Consider the following 18,515-nt stretch of genomic DNA (forward strand, 5'->3'; position numbering starts at 1 on the left):
ACCCTACTTATAAAGGTGGTCACTGTTTTTAATTTTGAGAATATTAGGAATGCTTCTGGAACTTAATTTGAGCTTTGTAGGCTTCTCCTTGAATAAACAAAAAGTGGATTACCGCCTTTCTTTTATTTGATAAGTCAATAAGTTTTTATTAATTTGCCCATGCATGCATCATACTCATTTTCAAGTGGCACCTGCAACAAAATGTTGCCGTGTGGAGTGTTCCTGTTCAGGATTCTAGCTAGGTAGCCATGCTCTTTTCAAAATAATTGATATTTGAAATGGTTGACTGTATGTGGACTTCAGACTATTATAGTTTCTTAGTTGTGAAAGGCTTATTATTATTTTGTTGCTGCTATGTGAAAAGTTTATTCTTCTTTTTCCAGAAGAACTCAGATTCTGGATATCACAAGCTTCTCAACTGTCTGATTCCTGGCAGCCTCAGTCTGTAGATATTGAGGTTGCAGGCTATGCTGTTTTGTCTCATGCTAAACAACAGAGATTATTAGAGGGGATCCCTATTATGAAGTGGTTAAGCCAGCAAAGAAACCACCTGGGAGGCTATTCTTCTACACAGGTTAGAGAGTCATCTTTACAAAATTTACTGTTGTTGTCTTTTCATAATTACGGTAATATTAGTCTTTTTTGTGGCTCCAGCCATGGAGTTTCTCTTTTAAACCTTAGACAGGAAACTTCGAAAAGCACTGTTTTGAACTTGTGATAAATTAACTGCTTGGTAATTGGTTTCTAAATTGCAAGGAGTTCATTTGTTTTTCGTCTACAAAATGCATGCCAAAGCCACAGCCTGATTGCTAACAGGCCCAGAGCATTGTCTGTGGACAAATGTTGCAGCAAAGTAGGGTTTGATGTGACCAACACATGAATGGAGAATCCCACCTTGAGTTCTGTGACGAAAGAAAGGTGGGATAGAAGTGAAGTGAGATGAATTCATTACTGATGGGTATTTGCTACTTGGAAAAACCATTTATCAAATCATTAAAACCTAAGAAAACACTTAACAGATTGCTCTTTGATAATTAGAAGGCTTTCCAATTGGTCTCTTCCAGATCTCTTGGGAGTCTTCCATAAAAATGGGTGTGAGCAAGTGTGGCATAGTAGATAGAAAACTGAATTTGGATTGAATTCAAAACTGAGGTTAGGTCTGAGTGTACTCCATAATGATGTTTGACCAATTATTTATCTAGGATCATAGAATTGTAGAGTTGGAAGAGACCATAAGGGTCATCTAGTCCAGTCCTCTTTTACTCAACTGGGGCTTGAACCTACAACCCTGAGATTAAGAGTCTCATGCTCTACCAACTGAACCATCAATATTAGCCACAAACTGGCACAGCCCATTCCATGTTCCATGATTGTTCAGTGTTAGCATTCCAATTCCTGCAATTATTTTTATGCAGCAGTTTCGTTTCTCATGCTGGGTGTTGCCCTCCCTGTCCCTTTTCCTTATTAGAACTTTAAACTTTTGTATAAAGGTGACTTGTCAAGCATTTGTCATGCAACCATTACAGTTTTTAAAGATCAGGGCAAATACTGTCTGGTGCTCTGCCTAGCTTCTTTGGGCAGCAAGCAGAAGGAACAAGGAAGTCCACCACCCTGTTCAAGTATTCAGTCTGGGTGCCAATGCATATGTGAAGAAGGGAGAAGGAAGATTGCATCTCCCATTCCTTGTGTCCATGGGTCCTATGTACTTACATTCAGCTATGATTAGGCTAGAACAGAACTCTGGCTGGCTATAGCATTGGTCCAAACTACATGTTTGGAGCAGCGGTTCAGAGACTCCTGTGTGTCTCAGCTCAAAGAGCAAAACAATCCAACTGTTAAGGCAGGCTGGAACCTACTTACTTTAGAGGCATCCGTATTAAACAATTTGTTCTTGCTTCTCTATACAGGACACTATAGTGGCCCTGCAGGCTTTGAGTGCCTGTGCAATGCTTACTACTGGCATTGAAACAGAAATGGATGTAACTGTCAGTCCATCTAGCGAAAACGATCCAGTTGTGTTCAGAATTAATAATGAAAACCGCTTACTTCTCAAGACCAAAGAGGTACTGTAGTAAAGAAGCCCTTCTGTTTTCAGTGCAGTGCATTCAGTTCATTGTGCTTTTTTGAACATGCTAATACTCACCATTGTTTTTAGGTTGCAGCTACACAGCCAGTGGAAGTTACAGTTTTTGCAAGTGGCCGTGGCTTGGGACTCTTCCAGGTATGTGATGTTGCTTTTATGGAACTTTCTTTTCAGAAGGCTATTTGAACTAGAAACTACGTTCAGAGGTGGATTTAGGGGTGTGCGATTGGCTCACCTGCACTGGTCGCTGAGCTAACAGGGCGCCACAACAGTGATTTAGAACAGAAGGTGGGTGGGGGGTGCCAGATTTTGGCATTGTGCAGGATGCCACTGAAATTTCAAAGCCCTAAGTCCACCATGGCTACTTTTAAGTTGGATTACATTTTCATTTTCAAAAGTGGACTCAACATTATGTGAACTAGGCCACTTACTAGAGTCCCTGTGACTTAATTAACTTGGATTTTTCCAGTGTGTTTTATCTGCCCCTTGTACTGGACTTTCTTAAAGCGCTCTATCATACAATTATAACAATCATATGATAACTAGTAAGGCTGTCCATAACATAAAGAATCTATGGCTTGGTTTTTAATTCCTGTGGGCAGATGACCTTCACCCAATGGAATTTTTCCATCCCTTCCCTCTTATGAGAGTATTTGTGTTTGGCTACATTTATGTTTGGTATCTGCCACCATTTGTAGATGCTGCCAGAAGAGAATGTTGTTTGTAGTTTGAAGGTGGCAAGAGTGCAGAATATAGGTTAGCGTAGAAATCCAATACCTTTATCACATACTTTTGTCTTTAATTCCCATAGAAGATATTAAACTGAGTGCATAAATTACATGAATCACTTTCCATGATGACTTGAATTCTGTGCAACAAACAAACTAATCTGCAGCAGATAAACAGTAATCAGCCATTCATCAGCTGTAATTCAACACTGGCGGAAGTCGAAGAGTAAACTATATGTTATTCCTGTAAAATCTCAGTAAGAGACCAGAGCATTGTAAATTGGAATTATTCTGGTGTGTGCATTTTCATAAATGCTGTTTCTGATTACCATAAAGTTCAAATGTGTTTGAGAATACTTTCAGTTCCAGCAGTGGAGGCCAAGAATTCTGTCGGTATCACAGAAGGCAATTGCTTGCTCATCCATCATATTTGAAGGTAGTGGAGTTAGCAGGAATGGTTTCCAACAACAGTCAGACTGCTAAAAGTTAACAACAAATGCAAAATATCACAAGCTGCTTTTTAAATAATGAACCTATCAGACTAATTTTAAATCTAGAATTAATCAAACATAAGCATTCTGTTATGGGTTTAAATTTATTGCAACAATAAATTGACTTCAAGCACTAAGTACATAAGGGACGCGGGTGGCGCTGTGGGTTAAACCACAGAGCCTAGGGCTTGCCGATTGGAAGGTCGGTGGTTCGAATCCCCGCAACGGGGTGAGCTCCCATTGCTCGGTCTCTGCTCCTGCCAACCTAGCAGTTCGAAAGCACTAGCTGTTCGAAAGTGCAAGTAGATAAATAGGTACCGCTCTGGCGGGAAGGTAAACGGTGTTTCCATGCACTGCTCTGGTTCGTCAGAAGTGGCTTAGTCATGCTGGCCACACGACCTGGAAGCTGTATGCCGGCTCCCTCGGCCAATAAAGCAAGATGAGCGCCGCAACCCCAGAGTCGGCCACGACTGGACCTAATGGTCAGGGGTCCCTTTACCCTTTACTAAGTGCATATGTACTTGTTTCCTAACAGTAACATTGATCCTATGCATATTTCCCCTTAAGATTTTTCCACTTGAACGAATGGAGTTTACACATAATTAAGTGTGGATAGGATTGTCTTGTTACTTTTTAAGTGGCATTGGCTACCATCACAAGTAGTAGCCTTATGCTATTAGTGGGGCTTGACCCTTCCAGGCTTACATGGCTTATCCTTATCACTAGGTCATTAGAGACTCAGGAAATCTGGTACAGCTTGGCACTAACTTTTCTTTGACGAAGTAGGAGATTCCTGTAGCTGGGGGGCAGAGCAAGGCAGATGGCTGGAAAGCCATTATTTCCATTACTATAGCAAAAACAGATTTAAAGCACGGGTCTTCCGTGATACAGTTCCACTTTCTCGTCTGTAGTTTGGCAGAGCAAAAGAAATAAAGACTTCTGGAATAATTTCATCCAATACAGTTTGGGTTTGCTGGAACCACCTCCTGTCTTTCCTTTTACTTGGCAGGAATCCTGCCGATCGAAAAAGAACTGTGATACCCTTCAAAGGGTTATTTCCCCCCGCCACTTCAGCCCACAAGCTAGATCTGCTTTTCATCTGCGATATGATATCGCATGTGATTATTACCATCTTTCTTTCTTTTTGCTATATTAATTCCCTTATCCTGTGAGCCATTGCTGCAAAGCAGCAGCTCATATGTTCTGGCATACGCATCCCAACCCTGGTGTGGCAGAACAATTTGTCCCCTCCTGTTGAAGCTCAGGCCAAGGGCTACCACAGCTGTTCCCAATGCCCTTGCATGGCACGGCTATTCTGCACAAGGAGCTTGTGGAAGGTTGGGTGGGGCTTGGCAGAGGGCTTGACGATACTCCTCCAGAGGCATCCTGCAGATTGCTCCTGACTTCCAGAGCCCTTAAACGTGACACAGCCTAGTTTTCTTCTTTAAATAACAGCAAAATGAGTAATAGGAGGACATCTTCGTCCTACTCACCACATGCAGGAAACATTTCTATTCTGTTAAAAGGCTCTGGGTTGTAAAAACTCTTTTTTGTACTTAAGACTGCGCAGCTGTGCAGCAGCTAACCAAAGGAGTCGTCTGATAGCAAATAAGAGTTTGATGAGGAAGCACGATAGTGGCCAGCCACATTTGGTAACTGGTGCAGGTCCTCTGTTGGCAGGTCTTCACAAGATGCTGCTCACCAACAAAATGCAGATTGCCAACCATGTGTAACCAACTTGATAAAGGGATCAGTAATTTTTTTCTGATGTTGTGCCTGTTTGGAACAGCAGAAACAGTGGGACTGGGTTGGGAGGTACCTGGGAGGCTCCATTACAAGTTTTCCCCCTCCATTCAGTTCTGTGGAGACCTTCTGGTGATTGATTATTGCCTCTCTCTTTGCAATTCTAATAACACAGGCCTGATTTTTAGGAGATCTGTCTATTCCTAAGTATCTTATATCCATCTGAGTATTATTATTTTTTTCCTTACCAGGTGTCCCAGCATCTTTATTGCCTTCTGGTCAACCTGTTTGAAACTTTATTTATCTTGGATTTAAAAAAAAAATCAAAATCAAAGGCATAGTTGTTATGCTCTTTGTGTCTACTGTTGATAAACTTACGCAGCAAGCTTTCCTGTTGGCTGGAATAAAGCATCCTTAATTAAACTCTTCACTGTGAAATGGGCTGATCTAGCTGAAACCCCTGGCAATGTCATGCCTGACTTCCAGAAGCCCTTTCTTTTGTTTTGGATACTAACATCTGTTCCATGCATATACCTGCAGCAAAATGAGGAATCCAAATTGGTTTTAATTAATGGGCCTTGTTGTTTTAGTCAAGATGGACATGCTTATTTGGGGTTGTATCCAACAAAGCTGTCCAGTTCACACAAGAACATCTGCTTGTGCAGCAAAACTTCTCCTTTTTCTCTCCTTTCCTCCATGTGCCCCCCAAATCGGTTCTGGGGATTCCCCCGACCTTCTGCAGCTGACTTGTGCTTTCTTTCACAAGCAGAAGTCCTTGTGTTAACAGAACAGCCTTGTTGGATGCAACTCCCTGAAATTAGGGTTTTAACTCTGCTTAACCAAATTAAATATATTTTGGACTTCTTAACACACTGGACATTGACAGGGCTCCCTTGAGATAATACCCATCTGGTTTTATGAGGTTGTTTATAACCCATTTTTACAGGTGCTTGCATTTGTTGTTTTTATATGCAAGTTAGGCTGCATGCAGTTACCTGAGACTTAGCCCCATTAGTCTTACTTTTGAGTAGACACGTGCTGGATTGTGCTGCTAGTTAACATTCCATTTCCTTCCTCAACACTCAATTTAACAGCCAAATAAAATACTTTGGAGAAGAAACTCCTGCTGAAGATAACCCTTTAGCATATACCTCCATCCAGACATCTGTTTGCTATGATCAGAGGCTTAAGAATAAACATAGGAAAGCAAAGGATTCCTGGACTGGTAGGAGATTTTTCCAAATACTTGACACATTTCAGATGGAATATTGCAGGGACTGCTGCCAGATTTTATTTTATTTTAAAACTTAATAAGGCTGCCAGTGACTGGCGTTGAAGATTGCTGTGTTACTGTCAGTAGTTGCTGGAGTGCAGTTTGTCCTCCCATTTCATTAGTGTGCTAGGAGCTGCTGTGCTTCCTGGAAGGAACAGGAGCCTCTTTGGGGTCAGAAGTTGGTAAGCTTAGTTACACTAAGTGTTACAAACACTGAATTCCAGCTATCCCTCAGTGTTCCTGGATAGTCTCTTTCAGTGTGCTGTTTTGCCACAGCAGCTTCCTATTTATTTTGGCAATTTTTAATTTATTTTAGCTAAACCATTAGTGTGGATCTAGAGATGATCCAGGAGTCTAGAATATATTTTGCCCCACAGCCAGAACATGACTTTTGCCAAACAGGACTGCTGGTCTTTCCACACAATTAAACAAAAGAGCGTCCCTAGCCATCAGGGGCGCCGACTTATAAAAAATATTGGTGGGGCCCATACCGACTTATAAAAAATATTGGGGGGGCCCAAGACCTCCAAACCGCTGCTGCTGGGGGAACGAAAGGGGCGAGCCCCGGGCCGCCCCGACCTTAAGTGAACCTGTGAGGGCCCGCCCTTTGCGGCAGCCGATAGGCTGCCGCAAAGGGCGGTGAATATTAATGAGCTAGGGGGAATCCCCGCTTTTCGCGGGGCTAACGCCAGCCCCGCGAGATTGTTGATGGGTCGAGAGCCCGCAACCCCACCCCCTCTCTAGATCGGGAGTGGCTTTGTTTTAACTACTGAATGTATTTTAAAAGGTAACTATCTTCAAACAAGGAAAATAAAAAATACCAACATAATTTTGTGATTTTACAAAGCATAATATAACTAATAATTTTCTTAAATTATTGGGGGGGCAGAGCCCCCCCAAACGAATTTTTGAGGGGGCTCAGGCCCCCTCAGGCCCCATGGAGTCGGCGCCTATGCTAGCCATCTTGATCCAGCTACAGTTTGCAATGTCCCCCATCTGTATATAAAGATATGAGGAACTTTGCTTCAGACTACGCTGCTCTTTCTCCGCCTTCTTAAACCTAGTGGGTTGTGTGCTCCAGCACAGGGGATAGAGAACACCCAACCTTAAAGATTTTTAAAAAACCCCAAAAACCTAAAGTTTACATAATGGGGGAAGAGGGCCAATTTGGGTTTTGCCACTTAAAGCAAAGTGTCAGGATGAGCATGCCAGTGTTCAGGTTAGGCAGCTGGAAACACTCAACAGTCCAATCATTTCAAACAAATAAAAACCTTAACTAGGAAGATCACAAAATAGTACAGACATGAATTCAGTTATTGAGTCGTGAGCATTACCCAGTAAATGCCCAGACACTCACACTTACATCCAGTTACAAAAAACAATCCCTGCACAATCTGGAGAAACTATCACATTTTCCCAGATACAAAACATTGTATATTTAAGTGCTTGTAAATTACATTTGCCCTAGAACAGAAGTGCAATCTTAAGGGAAGATGGTTTCTTCCCAGAAAATGTGTAGCAAATGTTCGTATGTTGTACAAAAGGTCTGCAAGACCTGAATTAGTTTTGCCGTCCTCACAAACCCCAGTGTTGACAGCTGTGGGTACCAGCCTAGGTGTAAGTCACTTGTGTGTGTGAATTGTGAAGGGCTGGCTATACACTGGATGCATCTCTGTATTCTAAACCACTATTCATATGTGCCCTACAAAATGAGTCAGTAAATGCTCTTTGCGTGTGGTGTGAAATCTTGCTTTGCACCGTACGCAGCAGAGAAGGAAGGAGTTTTTCCATTCCTGAGTGGATACTGTAGTCAGGTAAATCATATTCAGTCAGACTCTGTGAGCCTTTCTTTCTCTGTGCGCTTTTCTTTGTCCAGTACCAAGAAGAAATGGAAGATTAAACATGAAGCTTCTTTCAATTAAATGTGTCCTTAAGGGGTCATTCAGTATATTGTTTCAGATGTTCCTGTGTTGCTGGTAAATTCTTACCCATTTGCTTCTCTTGGCAAATACTAAAACAACAGCTTTTGGGTGTTGACAAATTGCTGATTTGCTTCCAGCTTGATTTGACCAAAGTCACAACATGCCTCCAATAAGGAGAAAGCATGTTCAACTTTTTTTATTATTTTGGGATCCTGATGGGCTTCTTTTGAGGCCTTAGGAGTGGATGTTTTCATTCAGAAACAGTGATGTGTTTTACCTTCCTTACTTTGGGGGGGGGGTGTCTTTTTATATTACAGCAGTTCTGTATTTAGTTTTCTAAATAAGCATATGCCTAGGGATTCATACAAATTACACCCCTATCTGTCCTTTATGGCAGCATAATGTTAATGGCAGCATACTCATGGGATTTCATAATTTGCTTGCATTAGCCTGGCAGTTTTGCTTCTCTTACATTCTGGATTGACTCAAATTATTCAATGGTGAATGTTGATGCTGAAACTGTATCAGAGCTATAAAGTTTTCAGGATCTAGAATCTAGACTGCCCTATTCTTACCTCTCTTCAAGAGTTCTTTCATAGTCCTGCAGCTTGATCTCAGATGTTTGTATTATATCACTTATATACACACCAGTAATTTCACCAATGTTTGATGTTTCCACTCTTGTAGCTCAATATTATGTACAACGTGAAAAATTCACATACCACTAGGCGGCGTAGATCTGCACAAAGTCAGGAAGCCTTTGACTTGGATGTTGTCGTAAAGGATGACAAAAAAGATATAAATCACTTAACGCTGAACGTTTGCACCAAGTAAGTAAATATGTGAAACTACCACTCCTCCCCTCTTATTTACAGAATTCTAATAATATTTGGACAGGGCAATTATTATTATTTTTACACATACATGAATAGCTCAAGGGAGCAAAGATTGCATGTATATAAAGCAAAAATATCAGGAATAGCAGATATGAACAGATGATCATTTTAACAGAACAGTTCTGAGTAAACATGCTTTGTATCAGGTCTCAAGTCTTCACAAAGCCAGTAAAATTGTTTCCTTTTTTACATAGCAATTCATTAGTTTGCTTTCCTTCCATTGAGGTCTGTGCATTTAAACTAGCTGATTTTAAATGGTTGCTCACCCGTTTTGCTTTGGTTCCACAAGGGCATCCCCAGCGAACTTCATGGAGTCTCCCTACTTAGGTTGCTAGCCAGCATGCCAAGTCATTTTTCAGGATACTCCATTCCACCCTCCACTCCCCCAAGTTTTCTGCTTTTCTTTTTCAACTGATCTTCAACATCCTGTGGTTACTGATCCTATTCAGATTTCATCGAACACTTTGTGGTTTTATTCTTTGCCTCCCCTTTAGTTTTTTTAATTTAAAAAAACATATTTATTGTACTTATTTAAACCTTGGGGTTCCTCCTAGCATTCTGATGCATTCCTGTTGGACTTTATTTTTCTACAATAGTTCTGTAGAAAACAATTATACCTTGATAGCAATGACCAGAGCTTTCTTCCTATTTGCAGTTACAACACAGACATAATTACATCCAGTTCCAATTCAGTTATTTGTTTTCAATAGCAGCTACTTTGGCCTGGCGACTCATCCCACAGATGGTTTTGTTTCCTTTTAATCTCACGAGCCAGCCTCAGCCAACAGTTGTACTGAATTTCTTTCAAAGCCATATCTGTATTTAATCATCCCTGCTGCCAGGCCTGAGAGCATTGCTTTGAAAAGTGAGTCTTCCTCTCTTGCAAATTGTCCCCATATAAAAAGAAATAGTTTTATTAAATTACTTTTAACTACTGTCAGGCATTCAAAATACAGATTGGAGACACACTCTTTTTCCAAGAGAACAGTGGTGGTTTACTGTCTCTGCCAAGCAAAATCCTTCTGCCACCTATTTGAAGAACTCCCCTCATGAAAAGGTACTTAAGTGTTACCTCATATAAAATAAAAAGCCACAAACATGTTTTCATAGCCTAGCTGAGAGTTAGCATTATTATGTGACTTGCAGGCATCTACTATATTGTGTGATTATCTGGATGAAGGTACTTTCATGAGCACTTCTGGGAGGCAAAAAGAGAAAGGGGGGTATTATCCCAGAGGCTCCATTACATAAATTAGTTATATAGGCTGCAATCCTATATCTACATACCTGGGAATAAACTCCATTGAACTTAGTCAGATTACTTATGACATGTAGTGAATTGTGCTGTTATTTATAATTCCATGCATTATTTTAGGTGCTACAGACCATCAACTAGTTAAGTGTTCTGCAGATTTACCTATGCTTGAATAACAGGTTAATCAACTAGAAACTTAATACTACAAAATGTTGGAAAGCATCCAGACAATCAGCAAGCTCTTTATTTTCCCATCACATTTGTGGTGAATGAAGTGGAACTCAGGGGACAGAAGGGGTCCATCGGTCAGTAGACTCTGCAGCTACTGCTTGCTTAGAAGAGCTAGATTAGTTTGGTTTTGCAGCAGTCAGTTTTCCAATAACTTTATTCTGCTTGATTCTAACTGCCAAGTGGACACAATCCATCAAAAGGTTGTGACTAGGCCCACTGAATGCAAAGGAAGGGGACTTACTAACTTTGCCATGTTTTATTTTAGTGGGAGTTTGTTGTATTTTGCTGCACTGCTGTCAGTTCTTGCTGGAAAAAAACGATTCCCTTCTTGTTCACTCCCAGGGTGTTCTTGTCTCCACATCATATCTTTTACTGGCCTATGTGCTTCTTAAAACCATCTTCTTGCCATTTCCAACTCTCCTCAGTTACATCCCCGCTTCTTAGGGTGATTCCAAGAAGCAGCAGACAGCAAAGGAAATAGTTATTTCCAAGTTGTGGCTGGGGAGCTATCTGGATCAAATTAATTAACTGACGAATGCATGTCCTTAATAATATTTTCCAAATTGAGAAAGATGAATTTTACATACAAGTGCTTAGCAATTTTCTTTGTAAATTATTGCCATGCTGTGTTTCCTAATCGGCACCCCTGGATTTTAATTAAGGGTTAGGATAATTAGAACAACCAAAAGTGAAATGCATTTTTAAAACTTTCCAGTTAGATTACATTGGGGATTTAATGCCCAATTCTTGGTCATAATTTTGTTGGTTCACCTACCAGATAATTGGGGGCTAGTTCACACACTTGTATGAACTGAATTCCTCTATTTAGATGGTGGAGATGTGCAAATATTTGCTATACACTGTTGCTACAATTATTTTGTGAGTGTGTATTCATCCATTCATTCTATGTAATGGTTGCTATTCAAACACAAAATAATGTCCCAAAGCCACTTAGAGCATAAAAGAAATTAAAACTCCATATAAAATAACAATAAAACACAATAACTATACATATCCATCTAAGAACGTTTATAAAAGAACAAATCCTACCCGCCTCCTTAAAAGAAGAAGGCAGCCTAAAAGTAGAACTCACTGCCCTCCCAATTAAGAGTCACAGGCATGGATAAACAGGAGTGTTTTAGCTTGGTGCCTAAAAGCCAACAATGATGGTACCAGGGAGACTTTCCTGGGGAAAGCATTTCATAAGTAGGGAGCCACCACTGAGAAGGCTCGTCGCCACCTTCTGCATCTTCCTTGGAGGAAGCACACAGAAGGGCCTCTTCTGACAAGCAGCGTCTGAGTAGGTTGGGGAGAGGTGGTGCTTGAGGTATTGGTGTCCTGAAGTCAAAATAAGCACTTTGACTCAAGCCTGAAAACTAATTGATAGCTAATGTAATTGTGCCAGAATTGGTTTCATAGGCTCAGATCAGCAATCTTGCTGCTGAATTTTGCATTAGCTGCAGTTTAAAGGCAGCCTCATATATAACACATTGTAATAATTTGATCCACAGCTTTGTCAACAGAGGTTAGGCTATCCTGGTGCCCCAAGGCCACTTGTGCCCCAAGCCACAGTAATGGTTCCAGAAATATCCCTACGTTGCTTCTTCAGAGAGAGTATAACCCCATTCAGAATAATGTGTGTGTACATGTCATCAGAAGACAGGAGTGCCTGGCATGCTCTGGTCCATGGGGTCACGAAGAGTCGGACATGACTAAACGACTAAACAAACAACACATGTCATCAACATAATCCTTCCCTTTAAAAGGGTGGAAAGACATTCAAATCACATGCAGGTTCTGTCCCATTGTAGATAGATTATACTTGTAGACATTGTTGGGGTGGATGAAAAGTAACATTCCTCCATGGGTTCATACACCATCCATGCAAATGGAGCTGCCTATTCAGTTAAGCATATGAAGTGACCCATACTTTTACATGGAGTATTTACAATAGAATGTTTGAGTAAGTTTATATCTATGTAAACTATTCTGTTCCCTTTTTTGTTTGTTAGGTATTTGGGTGTTGGCTCATCTTCAAGGAGTGGCATGGCCCTCATAGAGGTTGGATTACTGAGCGGCTTCTCTCTGTCACCCAGTTTCGTGTCATTAGATGATCCAGTTAAGAAAGTGGAGAAGGCAGAAGGCAAAGTCCATTTATATTTGGACTCCGTAAGTCAAAATACTGGATGAGGGTTTAATTAATTTTTTTTAAACAATTTTTACTACCCCCTGCCCTTTAAATTCAGATATCACATTTTTACGAAGTTTAAACAAAAAAATAAATTTATCTTTCTGAAACTGATAAAACAGGGCAATATTCTCATAGGGCATGCACTACTTTCTCCAAAGTAGGGTTTTGGTTAAAGCTGTATGTGGTTTGATCTGGAGGTGACTGGTTAGGAAAGAGATGTAGACATCATGGTGGATAGTTTGATAAAAATGTTGACCTAGTGTGTGGCTGCTTTGAAAAAAAGTGAATTTCATGTTAGACGGATCATTAGGAAAGGGGCTAAAAATAAAACTATATATTTTTACTCTTGGAATTCTGAGTTCAGTTCTGGTTGCTACATCTTAAAAAGAGTATTGGAGGGTTGTGGGGGGGGGGTCATAAAAGTGTAACCAAAATGATAATGAAGCGGGAACAATTCTGCTATGAGGAAAGGCTTTTGAGTTCAGATATGTAAGATGGGACATAATAGTTGTATATACAATTATGTGTGTTTTGGATAAAGCGAATAGAGAGAAATCCTTCCCCCACTTCTCATAATACTGGGCTCTTCCAATGAAGCTGAATGTTACAAGGTTTAGGACAGGCAAGCAGGAAGTGCTTCTATGCATACCACATCTGTAGCCACTGAGAGAACAGGATGCTGCACTAGAGGAGTCTTCATTCTGATCCAGCAGAACCAGTTAATGTTGCTATATTTTAGTAACAAGAAGTTAGGACATTAATTCATCTGGTCAGCTACATGCCTTTACCCTAGGAGTATATATAAAGTCTTTGAAAGTTTTCTTTCTTTTTACTTTTTAGTTAAATGAAACACAGGTTTGTGTAGACATTCCAGCTGTGAGAGACTTCAAAGTGGCAAATACCCAGGATGCCTCTGTGACTGTGGTGGATTATTATGAACCCAGTAAGTGCCAATTGTTTTTGACGTATCTCATATTCAGTGCTGAAATAAGCAGTTGTAGTTAGTTAAAGTGAAGAATTGACTCCTTTAAGCTTGAAAAGAACCATATTAAATGGAAAATACCCTAGTATCAAATACCACAGGGGGAAAAAATGAACAAACAAATTCTTCCAGAATGTAGTTTGGTGAATTTCTTACAGGATAAACACCGTGAGGTGAGGTGGGCAGGAACAATTGCTCTTGGATTCTTAGTTAAATTATCTTTTAGGAATTTAAGGGAAGAAAGTTTCCCGTCCCCTCCTCCCCCAGCACCTGCTGAAAATCTTATTGGGAGGGCCCTCCAAAACAGTGGGGCATGGGGAGCTGCCGAGAAAAGGATGATAAACTTCATTTCCATGAACCTCCTTAAGTTAACTTACATTTGGATCAAGGCCTAATTTTGAGCAATTCCCCCAGGACTGCTGTTGTTTGGAAAGTCCTAACCCCACAGAGAAACACTTTGGACATTTGGAGAGACACACATAGTTGGGATGGGATAGGAAACCCCTCCTTCTGTGAACTTCTTTAAGTTAACGTATCTTAGGATGCATGCCAGTGTTTTGCTTCTGCTTAGTTCTGTAGCCTGAATTAGTGCCATAGCAAAATATTTTGAACTTCATTGCAGAACACACATCATTTAGGGCCCCTTGGCTTTCTCAAAACAAAGTCAAATGGATTCACTTCATATTGTGGATTTTAGTGGTCTTATTTCCATGAAAGCTGTGTAGCTTTTCAGACATTCTCTTCAGCTTTATGCAAATATATCTCACCAAAATGTCTTAAGTATGATTTGTAGTGAATGGTACTCCTCCAATCTCGCACAACAGGGAGAAGAGCAGTGAGAAGCTACAACTCCGAAGTGATGCAGAGTTTGTCACCGTGCACCTTCTGTGAAAAGGATGAATGTGATCTTTGTTCAGCGGATGGCTCTTCATTAATTTACCTCTCTTGTGAACTGTTAATAGTACATGTAAGCCTGTTGTATAGTTGGTTGCTCTAATGTGGGCATCTTACCCATGTTGCACTTCTAAGAGTATTATTGATCTCGCCATCCTACACAAGGGAAATCAGGATGGGGAAGTTCCTCACTTCCACTCATTGGAGGCAGAGACCTGATAGGAAAAGGGGATGAGTTCTAATTTGGAGAACTGAGATTGGGCCCTGTGACAGCTATCAGTTTATTTTATTTTATTTTTAAAAACACACTGATAGGTCTAGAACTCTTGCAGGAACTTGCCATCTCCAAATGATTATTCCAGGTCAGAGCCAGACTTCTCCCCAGAGAGTCTGTCTGAAATGATTATTCCAGGTCAGAGCCAAATGTTCTCCTGCACCCATTAAAGTTCAGGGATTAACTGCACATTCCTATTAATGTAAACTTAGAAATAATTCCCATTGAGTTCAATGGGGGTTACTTCTAGGTAAGTTTGTATAGTATTGCAGTCCAGACTTCTGTATCCAGAGACAGAAGGATCAAATATAAGTGCTAAATTTCTAGATGTGGTTCAGTAACATTAAGAACTTAAAACATGTAAACGTTAATGTTCATTTTCTAAATAAATATTTAAATGAGATCAGATTTATTTGGAGGAAAAAAATTAGGAGTATATAGTTCTTTATTTGTACATTAAAAATAAGATGTGTTTTTTTAAAAAAAGTTTTAGAAAATATATTATTATCTAAAGCCTTACATTCCTTTTAGTTCAGCTTTTGCCAACCTGGTGCCCTCCAGATGTTGTGGATTACAATTCCCATCAGATCCAGACGGCACAGGCATGCTGGCTAGGACTAGTAGGAGTTGTGGTCCAAAACATCTGGAAAGCACTGGATTGACAAAAACCAGTTTAGATTATGACACATTTTATTCTAACATTTAATTTGCAAGTATTGCTGACTTTAATGGCACAGGGTCAAGTCCTAGCTACAGATGCAAGAGCCCTATTCTCTTTAGCACCTTTTAAACAGTTGTGTAGAAGGGAGAATTTCCAGCAGATAGGGGGCACAACAAGCTAGGCTTGCCGAAATCCCCTCTTCTACACAATACTGAATAATGGCACAAAGAAAACAAACTGAGGTGGTTTCTAAACAGCTACACTCACACAGTCACAAAATGAAAAATGCTAAATTTTATTCAAGACAACTTGTACCAGAAAAAAGGTATCTGGTTATTGCTATTATTATTATTATTATTATTATTATTATTAAATGCAAGTGTGTGAAAAGCAGGCATCTTAAAGTTGAAGGCATCTGTTTTTCTCATGTACCTCAGTCTGAAATGTGATGTTGAGTTTACACTAGAAAATAAATTACTTGCCCTATTTCTTGCTGGGCAGTAAAACAGGAGCTGAATTGGCTGCCTCCCAACTTAAGACAGCATGAAGCATCAGCTTACCCACACAGTGCCATGGGGAAGAGGCATTAGGAACTGTTGAATTGCATGGTGGGCTCTTCTGGCCCATAGGAATTTGAATACCTCAGTGGTAAGAATGCTACCATAGTTTTTAAAGGAACAGTAACAGAACCCCCCTGCAGTGGCTGGTCAGAGAAAAACGCCTTGCAATGCAAGAGAAGATCCTCAGAAAGGAAGGAAACATGGTATAGGCTAAGATGGAGCCTAGAGTAGGCCTTTTTTCACTCAAGGTCAGGGTGAATAAGAAAAGCCAGATGAGAGGTTAAAAGTAGCAGTGTTCTTCATAATCTGGCTCTTATCTAAATTGCAATCATTGCGATTTGCAAAAAGGTATAGGACAAACTACAACTAGTACATAGTCCTAGATGAATATCACCAATATTCACAATTTTGCAAAAATTCAAATTTTTGCCCAGTTTCCAGAGTGAAATTGAGTTTGAAATTTGAATTTACATTTACATTTTGAATGTTAAATCTTACCTCAACACTTAAGTGCTCTAGTCTTGTTGGCATATACTGGTTGTTTTGACTTTGGCAGCCATCAACTATGAAATCTGCTAAGTTGTAAACTATATAATACTCAATACGATTGCATGTCGTTTATAAAATGTCAAATATGTTGTACACCAACTATCAAAAATTGTTAGATAGCATTTGCCAACAACATAACTAGCATTCAAATTATATTTTGTGACAAATAATCCTATTCATATTTACATGGAAGCAAGTGTCATTGAGTTCATTGGGGCATGTTTCCAGGTAAATGCATTGGGTTGCAGCCTTAAAAACCTTTCTATTTGAGCAAGACAGGTAAGTGCATGTTTTATGAAGTGTTTAAGTCTTTGTTCATTTGAAAGGGAGAGCTTTAAACAGATGCATAACTTTGGCTGATTGCTAATTGTTAATGCTGCCGTTTCTCTTTCATTTAGATAACTAATTCTTATTCCCTACGCATGTATGTTTTGTCCAAACTTTGCAATGTCTTGATTATATATTTTTCTACTATGCAATGATGTATACATTTTAAGATTCTTAGTTTGCGGTATTGCTGCAGTTTTCTTTTCTAGGATTTCTAAAATATTTTACTGACTTTTCAAGTGAAAATGCAAAACAACCATATGGTGTTAAATTTCTGGCTGGGCCATCTTATATAGCCTACCTGTCCTTTCCACTGAATCTAGAAGTCATTGCAATTGCTTTATTAAATGGCAACATTTTTCTGTTTTAGATTAGATGGTTCTCGATTTACTAATGGACAGTAGTGGGTGAGGTTTCAATAATCCAGCAAAAGCAATGTTTGTATTGAAGCAAGGTCACAGATTTGTCATTCTGGCAAAGGCAATGTATGCATGGGAACAAGCTTCTGTGTTTCATCTTTTGCTACTGTGAACCCAGCATTCAGAACTGTATGTGCGGATTTTGGATTCAGAATTTGGTTCTGCCAAATATCCAGGCAGTACTATCACTGTGTTGAAAAGAAAAATTATATAAAGTTTTCAAATACAAGGCTACTATATTTGTTGATCACGGGAAAATCTTTGTCTGTAGTAAAAATCATGGAATAGCATACTGTACATGGAAGCTAGATTTCAAGTACCTGAAGAGCTGAGAATCACTCTCCTTGGTCACAGAAGCTTTAGCAAACTGCCCATAGCTTTAGGTCACTCTTAAAGTTATAAGCCCACTTTGTCATAAAAGCCTGATGCAAACATTCATGGAAAACCAACTATTGTTTGAAACAAACCACTTAAGAAAAAAATTATGCTCTTGAGGAACAGTCCAGCATCACCTTTCCAATGCAATTTTCAAGACAGTTTATAACACAGATTAAAATAAGAAATACTCAGAATAAAATGCAAGATAAAATACTGGCAAGAGAGTAGAAGACAGTAGATGGAAAGCAAGAAGTTTAAAATGACAACAGTTTGGCAGGCCAGTTCTTGCAAAATGGCAAACATTTTTGGTGGCGCAAAGCCATTGTGCAGGTCTCCTTCAGAACCAAGTTCCACAGCCCTCAGTGTGGCTACAGGACAACTCACTTCTGCATCCCAGCTAAGCACTCTTCAGATGGAAAGAAAGCAGGATCTCGCCAGTAGATCTTAATGACTTAGCAGGTTCACATGGGAGAAGACAATCCTTTAGCTATCCCAATCCTAGGTGGATTAGGGTCTTAAATCCTATTTGCTGCTTCACCTGCTACTCATATTAGTTGCTCAAAACAGAGTAGGTAATGTGAGATATATGCAAGTGAATTCTTTGAACTGAACAAGAGACTACAGGCCCAATTTGCATCTAAGCACAGAATATAATGAG

General features: G+C 39.8%; 1 protein-coding gene across 4 annotated transcripts in view; it reads left to right on the top strand.

Annotated features, from left to right (window-relative positions):
- CD109 (CD109 molecule) overlaps positions 1-17,713 on the top strand; it is a 64,345-nt gene extending 46,632 nt beyond the window's left edge. For 3 of the 4 annotated variants that reach the window (XM_083729914.1, XM_083729913.1, XM_083729916.1), the window contains 7 exons: positions 384-574; positions 1,908-2,063; positions 2,156-2,221; positions 8,928-9,070; positions 12,635-12,791; positions 13,654-13,756; positions 14,620-17,713. In XM_083729914.1, the coding sequence (XP_083586040.1) occupies positions 384-574; positions 1,908-2,063; positions 2,156-2,221; positions 8,928-9,070; positions 12,635-12,791; positions 13,654-13,756; positions 14,620-14,792 (989 nt within the window). In that variant the 3' untranslated portion in view covers positions 14,793-17,713. The remainder of the gene's footprint in view (positions 1-383; positions 575-1,907; positions 2,064-2,155; positions 2,222-8,927; positions 9,071-12,634; positions 12,792-13,653; positions 13,757-14,619) is intronic. The other variant, XM_083729915.1, reaches the window with a different exon arrangement.
- The last annotated feature ends 802 nt before the right edge of the window (positions 17,714-18,515 follow it).

Source organism: Podarcis gaigeae (genome assembly GCF_964106915.1).
Source record: "Podarcis gaigeae genome assembly, chromosome: 3".
NCBI lineage: Eukaryota > Metazoa > Chordata > Lepidosauria > Squamata > Lacertidae > Podarcis > Podarcis gaigeae.